The sequence below is a fragment of the Fukomys damarensis genome, unplaced genomic scaffold (assembly GCF_012274545.1).
Source record: "Fukomys damarensis isolate Sample0158 unplaced genomic scaffold, DMR_v1.0_HiC HiC_scaffold_5, whole genome shotgun sequence".
Taxonomy (NCBI): domain Eukaryota; kingdom Metazoa; phylum Chordata; class Mammalia; order Rodentia; family Bathyergidae; genus Fukomys; species Fukomys damarensis.
Window position 1 is genome coordinate 51,840,212 of NW_022900917.1, and position 8,473 is coordinate 51,848,684.

The 8,473-nt window shown below is 37.3% G+C and overlaps 1 protein-coding gene across 1 annotated transcript; it reads right to left on the reverse strand.

The window, feature by feature from the left end:
• Positions 1 to 5,657: 5,657 nt before the first annotated feature.
• On the reverse strand, positions 5,658 to 8,215 carry LOC104873852 (heterogeneous nuclear ribonucleoprotein A3-like). Its single transcript, XM_033760722.1, is given in 2 exon segments — positions 5,658 to 7,113; positions 7,116 to 8,215. Coding segments are annotated over 2 exon segments (1,293 nt in total). The 5' UTR covers positions 7,971 to 8,215; the 3' UTR covers positions 5,658 to 6,675.
• Between the last annotated feature and the right edge of the window lie 258 nt (positions 8,216 to 8,473).

Below are 8,473 nucleotides of genomic sequence, written 5' to 3' on the forward strand. Positions count from 1 at the left end.
TTTTTTTTTTTTGAGATGGGCTCACTATGCAGTTTAGGCTGCCCTTGAATTCACAGCAATCCTCTTGCCTCAGCCATCTGAGTGCTGGGATTACAGGAGTACTCCACCACACCCAGCTTACATGCTTCATTTTTGAAGGCCCAAACCATGATCACAGTTTAGCTACAGTCATTTATTTTCCAGAATATATTTAGTTCTTCAGGATTTTCGGTAGTCAGAAACAAAATAAGTATATTCTAACAATTAGCACGGTAGTGTATGATTAGCCAAAGATACTACTGCATATGAAAATCACTTTCCCATTCCACGCTATGCCTAAAATACAGTTGCTCCTTATTCCAAACTCTCCCTCTTAGGTCTCTTTCTGGTTTATGATGGGGCTTATGAATAGGAATACTGCATATAGGAATAATTACTACAAGTTTTTATCCCATTTTCAGAACTGAGAATCTCATTGTTTTACGTTTCCTGAAATAATGATATAATACTATCAAAATTAGTACTATCAAAGTTAGTATCACTGCTCTTTGTACAGATTTCATCATAAAGCTCAAAAAGAGTCAATCATTTGCCTGTCACTTGCTCTGCTGAATAATGTAACTTCCTCTTCTTTTTCAAAATCTCAGCCACATGACAAACCCAAACTGCCCTAAACTCCTTATAATATCAGCCTTTGTTCCGGAACACATTTCCTCCTGAGAATTTTTTGTAATATCAGCAAGACTACAGACAGTATTTTGTTAAATAGTAAAATCATCTTAAAACAGTCCTCAGCTGACTATCTTGGAACAAATTTATGTAGATTTTAAAGAGTTGCACTTGAAAGCAAATGAGTTCCTGAAAACAAGCATGCAAATCAATTTATCTATTCAGTACTTTGTAAATGCACAAGAGTGTTTCCTCCTTAAAAAGAATACTTAAAATATGTTACTGTGTAAAACCTAGGTACTTGTGAAAAGTAAATATTGATTCCTTGGTTAATATGATTTTTTAGGTTTATATTCAGTAGAAAATATTCTTGTGTAAGTTATAAGTCTCTATTATAAAATTAAACATTTTCCCAGTAGTGATTTTGTAAGGTTAATTGTATGTTTTAATTTTTTTTTTCTGGTACTAGAGAAGAAACTCAGGGAATTCTACCACTGAAGTATATCTATCCCTAGTCCATTTATTCATGTATTTATTTATTTATTTTGGGGTACCAGGGATTGAACTTGGGCCCATGCACTTGCGAGGCAGGCCGTGGAAACACTGAGCCAAACCCCCAGCCCTTAATTTTTATTTTGAGACAAGGTCTTCCTAAATTGCCCACACTGGGATTGAACTTGTGATTCTCCTGCCCCAGCCTTATGAGTACCTGGGATTACAGGTGTGTACCACCACACCTGGTACAAGGTTATTTTAAAACTTCCATTATAGATTATTTTGCTACAGTGAAAAGATCATCTAAACTGACTATTCTATCATAGTCATGAACTATACATGTTATAAGTGTTAAAATTATTGTGGGTTGATATAACAATAGTTTACACATAATTTATTTATTTATTTTTTTTGAGACAGTCTCACTATTTAGTTCATGCTGACCTTGAACTCCCTATGTAACCTAGGGTAGCCTGGCACTCATGCTGATCCTCCTGCCTCAGCCTTCTGAGTGCTAGAATTACAGGCATGTACCATCATTCCCATAATTTGTAATTTGTAAAATTATATAATTTGTAAAATTAATTTGCAAATTTGAATCTGCAGATCTTTCACAGGTGGTAAAAATATTGTTGGTTGACATACCAATGACTTAAATATAACTTGTGAATATAAGTTAACTTATGGTACAGCATTTCACTCCTTTTTCAAAGGCGTGGGTTGAATTCTGCTTCCATAAAATTTTTTTTTTTAATTTTACTATTTTAGAAAAGTTTTTCCTCCACAAAATCTATCTATCTATCGAGATGGATAGATAGATAGATTTTAATTTTAAAGGAAAGTTAAAGTGACTTGTGACTTTCATTTTTAAAGGAGTTCCAGTTGTTGATGGTGTTTGTTTTGTTTCAAGGCCTTATTTGCTACCTTCTTGAAAAGTGCTTAAGTAGAAAGAAATTTAAAAATACTTTAGCCCATTTGATACAAGATTCCTAAAACAGAAAATAGAAAGAGGTGATCAATAATGTACTATAATACTCTGAAACACATGTTGGTAAAAGAATATTGCTCCAAAGGTGTCCCTTCAGCTGATAGTCACCTTAGTCACATTATTTGCATTCATAGCACTGTGTTAGATTTTAAATTTAAATTGGCAACCCTCGTTGTCACTGAAAATATCTTCAAAATGATTATGCAATGAGACCACTCAAGGTGGCCAGATAAGAAAATTGCCAGTGTAATTATAGTTAATAAGCTGAGGCCCTAAAGAGAAGAAATTTCCCTATGTCATCCTGCATTTATTGAAAGAATTTTAGTTTTCTCCGGGGATTAAATTCTTTCCAATAATTGATCCTACGAAGGCCCAAACTTGCATTAGGTTTTAGGAGGCCTAAATTCCAGTAAACCTAACATCTGTGTAAGAGGTGTAGAAAATGAGTAGATGAAACTTTCAAGAGCAAGGTCTGGGAGAAAGAAGTGTTCTGTCATCATTTAAAGCCAAAGGATATGCAGGGCAAACAACATAGGCAATCATGGGTTGTTACTCTGTTTTATTCCTGTGAAAGAGATGTACAAATGGGGTACTGATATACTGTTGAGAGGTAAATTATCCGTTTCAGTCAGGCTACTGGCACAAAAGCAGAATAGCATTGCACATGTTTAGTATAGTATAAATAAATCTCCAATTAAAAGTGTAGATCTAGTGCTTGCTTTGGCAGAACAGGTACTAAAAGTGTAGAGCTGTCACTGGGACTGCAAGAAGCAACAGGATGACTGTTTTTTACCTTTATTAAGTTTATTGGTACATTTTAGGTGATAAAATACAGTTACATTCATCATTGGGATTTTGTACCTTTACAAGACTTACCTTGGTTCTTGCTTTTCCCCATTGCCCTGCCCTCCCTTTAGCCCCTCCACCCTTCCCTGTTTACAAAGACATTGTTTCCATGTTTTTCCTTTTTACATATTTTTTCTTTTCCCTTTTTACTTTTCCCCCATCCCTCCCACTTCCTCTAATCTTTTAGACTTTTTCTTCCTATTACACAATATCAATGATACATTTTGATTCTTATTTACACTTTTAGTTTTCACACCAGAGAAGCTATTCTATATTTACACATGTGTGACTTACTAATTACACTTAAGAGTATGGCCTTACTGTACATTGACTTAGCTATAAATATCTCTAGTTTCTTGTTCTTTATGGCTGATTACTACTCCATTTTATTAAAAAACCACATCTTCTTTATCCAGTCTCCAGTTGATGGGCAATTGAGCTGTTTCCAAGCTTTAGCTATTACAAAATGTGCCACTATAAATAATGGGTAAGCATATATAACTGTGGTATGATTCTTTTAATTCTTTTGGGAAGATACCCAGTAGAAGGAAAGCTGGTTCAAATGGAACCTCTAGTCCTACTTGTTTGAGGTATCTCCATATTGATTTCCACAGTGGTTGCACGAGTCTGCACTCACACCAACAATGAAGAAGGGTTCCTATCTCCCCACTTTTTTTTGAGACAGAATTTTGCTATGTAGTTCTGACTGTCCTTAAACTCACTATGTAGCCTAGGCTTGCCTCTAACACTCAGTGATTCTCCTGCCTCAGCCTCCCAAGTGTGACATCATTTTTATTATTGAAATCCTAAAAGCCAACATAGGACTAATGGTTCATTTTACATAATGGGGGTGCAAGTGTTGTCATATGTCTTATTTCACAAATCAACTTAGAACAGGCTCTTCAAATTTTCATATATAATTCTTCTTAGTGTACTCAGCAGATCTATAAGAGAACTTTAGAAATTACCTTTTCATATGCTCAAACCTATAAGTTACAGTAGTTGCCTCTTTTTTGTGGTTTTGCTTCCCATTGTTTCAGTCACTTGTGGTCAACTGCAGTCCAGAAATATTCATGGAAACTTCCAGAAACAAACAATAAGTTTTAAATCACTCTTCTGCATATGAGATGAAATCTTACACCCTCTGTATTATCCCATTCTATCATTCCCAAGCTATGAACCATCCTTTTCCCCAGTATATCCATGCTGTATATGCTACCTACCTGCTAGTCGTGTAGTAGCCATCTCATCATCAGTTCTATTGTCTGGGTACTGCAGTGCTTGTGTTCAAGTAACCCTTCCACAGTAATCTAACCCTCCATCACAGTGCCTTTATCATTCACCTCACTTCATTTCATCACACAGGCATTGTATCATCTTACATTATCACAAGAAGGGCAAGCATAGTACAATAAGATATTGTGAGAAAAAGAGAGAACATTCCCATAACTTTTACTAAAGTATGTTATAATTGTTCTATTTCATTATTATTATTAATCTTACTGTACCTAATTTATAAATTAACTTTATCATTGGTATGCATGTATAGGAAAAAACATAGTATATATGGAATTTAGCAGTAACCATGGTTTTGAGCATCCACTGGGATCCTACAACATAATCCTGCTGATAAGGAGGAACCACCACAGTCCCTCAGTTCTAGGTCCTCTCATACCAGGACCCAGTGTGAGCACAGTTCCAGAAGTTTGCTTTTTATTTGGCCATTTCAGGTATTTTCCTGAGACTCTGCGCCTCCCCATCATCCTGAACTTTTATCCCTGGCTATCTTGTGTTGAGTTCCACATTCCTGCAGCTTCTCATTCACTCTGAAATTTTGGAAGAGCTCATGCTCTAGTAGCTTCCTGAGAAAGGGAACTATGAATGATAAAAAGTTTAGGACTTAGCATTTTCCAAGATTTAACTCTGTTGCTAAATACAATAAAATAATGGAATGAAACAGGTTAAAAGCCAATCTTGACTGAAGAGTTGGTTTTAAGATGTGAGGAATGGATTATATTATCAATTATAGCTTGCTTTGAAGTTACTTTTGCTTTCTTTTTTGTTTGTTTGTTTTTGTCTGTTGAGACAGGGTCTTGCTATGTATTCCAGGCTGGCCTTAACCTCACTATGTAGCCCAGGCTGACCTCAAACTCATGGCGATCCTCCCACCCCAGTCTCCTGAGTGTTGGGATTACAAGTGCGCACCACCATACCCGGCTTATTTTTGCTTTCTTACATAGAATCATTTCCTTAAAAGATCTCGTATACATTCACATAAAACTATGCATTTTATAAAACCATGTGCTGTAAATATTAGGGTATATGTCATAAATAGGATTAGGACAGACCACAGTGCTCAATTTTGTAATAGAAGCACCAAGCAAAACAAAATACATCTATTAAAGAAAGTACTGGCTCAACCTCCACCAGCAACCTACCCTGTGAGTAGCTCCTGAACAGGGCTTTATGTGTTCCCTTTTGAGATGTATGGGGGATTGCTTTTGAGAGACAAATTTCACCAAAATTAAAAATCTGATTGAGGGACTTCATTGTATTTTTTTTAAGCAAATAGAGTACCTATAGATTTGGAGACAGAGCCCCTTCTGATTTTGAATCAGAGAGAAATGAAGTGAAGAATGGAGTATTTTAGTCTTAAGAAGTTGGGTTCTGGCATTGAACCTGACCTAACTGCCGGAAGTCAGTATGTGCTTTGGAAATGCTTGCATACCTCAAAGAACAGCTTGGTTCTAGAAGTAAAAATTGGATTATAGAAATATGAAGATAGAATCCTGGGAGATTTCCTTTCCTAAGAACATAGCAATAGGCTTATTACTTTGAGCTGGTAACTAGGGATAGTGTTTTGAGGGTGGGGCAGCTCTTCCTTCATTTGCTTCTTCTTCCGTCTCCCAAACTTTTTGGACAATGTTTCATCCTTCTTCAGTTTCAACTGAATTTCTGAGACATTCTGCCATTCCAACAGCTAATAAGACCCCACAATATTGATCCAGTGAAGTGAAAACCATCATGGCTTCCCACTTGTGGAGTGTGTAGCACAGGACCTGCCCATGTTTTGAGGCTGTCAGGGAGGGAGGCAATGGAAATCCATCTGAAGAGCTCTGGTGGGTTTGGTTGAGAATGTGCTTCAGTGAAGATAACGTGAGGAATAGGTAACCTGCATCCAAAGAATCATTATTGCTAGAGAAAAATGCCACCTGTATTAGCTTCCTATTGCCCCAAATATAGCAGTTCAAGATGACATAAATCTATTATTCTATAGTTCTGGAATTCAGAAATCTGAAATTACATTTATGGGCTAAAATTAAAGTATTGGGCAGATCTGTGTTCCTTCTGGAGACTATCCGGGAGAATTAATTTCTTTGCTTTTTCCAGTTCTAGAAACTTTCTGCATTCCTTGGCTCATGGTCCCTTACTCATCTTCAAAGTGCAATACTTCAAACTCTGCTTTTGTGGCCGTACATACTTTTCTGACTGTTTTGCCTCTCTTTTGTAAGAAGCCTTGACATTACATTGAGCCAAACTTGATGATCCAGAATTACCCTATCTACTGATCTTTAAATTAGTCACATCTGCCACTTTCTCCTCCCCTTTAAGCTGCAGCAACTTTTCTTACTATATGGATCATTGTTCCTTCTGTGGCAAATTTTTACAGTTCCACTAATCCATTTAGGACAACTGTCTCAAAGTAACCTGCAGCTTTCCTGACAACTCTTTGCTCTCTCCCCTGCTAAGAACTGTAGCCCTATTCTATTGTTTTTTAAAAACCTTCTGCTACCATATCCACCACTTCCACCACCAGATCCATAACCACCACCACAGGGACTACCAGAACTTCTTCCACCAAAACTGTCCACCTTCATGGATCTGTAATTTGATTGCTGTTGACCACTGTAATTTCCAAAGTCATTATAGCTTCCACCACCACCATAATTACCACCACCAAAATTCCCTCCTTCATTGCAACCATCATATCCTCCTCCACTATCATATCCACCACTTTGGCTTCCATATCCTGGTCCACCAGCACCATAGCCTCCTCTACTACTGTAACCAGGACCACTGCCATAGTTTCCACCATCATCTTCAAATTCATTATATCCACCATTACCTCCTCCGTACTACCTCTGCTGCTACCTCCTCCACCACCATAGCCTCCTCTCCCACTTAAGTTTCCACCATGGCCAAAATTCCCTCCACCACCTCCAAAGTTTCCTCCATGACCCATAAAGTTGCCAGATCTACCTCCATGACCTCTTTGTGATCTAGCAGACTGTATATCTTGTTTAGAAAGGGCCTTTTTCACTTCACAATTATGCCCATTAATAGTGTGGTATTTCTGGACAATTTTATCAGCTGTGTCATGATCATCAAAAGTTATAAAAGCAAATTTGCTCTTTTTCCCACTCTGCCTGTCTTCCATAACTTCTATGGTTTCAATCTTGCCATTCTTTTCAAAGTAGCCTCTCAAATTATATTCTCCTGTTTCTTCTTTAATATCACCGACAAAGATTTTCTTCACTGTTAGATGTGCACCAGGCTTCATTGAATCCTCTCTAGAAACAGCTATTTTGGGTTCCACTACACACCCATCAACTTTGTGTGGTCCAGCACATATTGCTGCATCCACCTCTCCAACATAAGAGTAAGCCACAAAACCAAAGCCCCTGGAGCATTTTGTTTGGGAATCTCTCATTAGCGCACAATCTGTGAGTATTCCCCATTTCTCAAAATGTTCTCTTGAGCTATCACCTGTAGTTTAAAAGCTAAGATCACCAATAAACAGCTTCTTCAACTTCACTAGTTCCTTTGGATCATGGCCCTCCTCCCCCCAGCATGCAATTGCTGGAGTAGGGCTGGTGGCAAACTGGGTGGTGGTTTTACCTCCATTTGCGACTGGACTTGCCACTTCCAACTTGAGTTCAATACAGGACTGAGAGGAAGAGAGTAAATGTGTTCCTTTCATGCAGTATGTCATTGAACTTGCTTTTTGATTCCTCTTCCAGTCTGTTTCTTTTGATTGGTGAAAAGACCATTAACATTGATAATTAAAGCTGATATGTATTGTCTTATTTCTATCATGTTATCTTCCTGCTGTTGTCTTCTTTCTGTCCTTTTTGGTTTAATTTCTTCAATTGTCTGGTGGATTCATTCTGTTGTGGTTCATGGAGTTTTAATCCTCATTGTCTCTTTCTAGAATATCTTTCAGAACACTTTGGAGGGATGGTTTGATGGTCATGAATTTCTTTAGGTGTTCTTTTTTCATGGAAGCATCTTATTTCTCCATTAATTTTGAAAGGTAGTTTTGCAGGGTACATCAATCTGGGTTGAAGGTAATTTTCTGTAGGGCTTGAAATATCTCATTCCAAGCTCTCCTTGACTTGAGGGTTTGTGTTGAACAGTCTGCTGTGATTCTGATGGGCTTTCTGTTATAGGTGATTTGCTTTTCTTTTAACAGCTTTTAATATTCTCTTCTTGTGT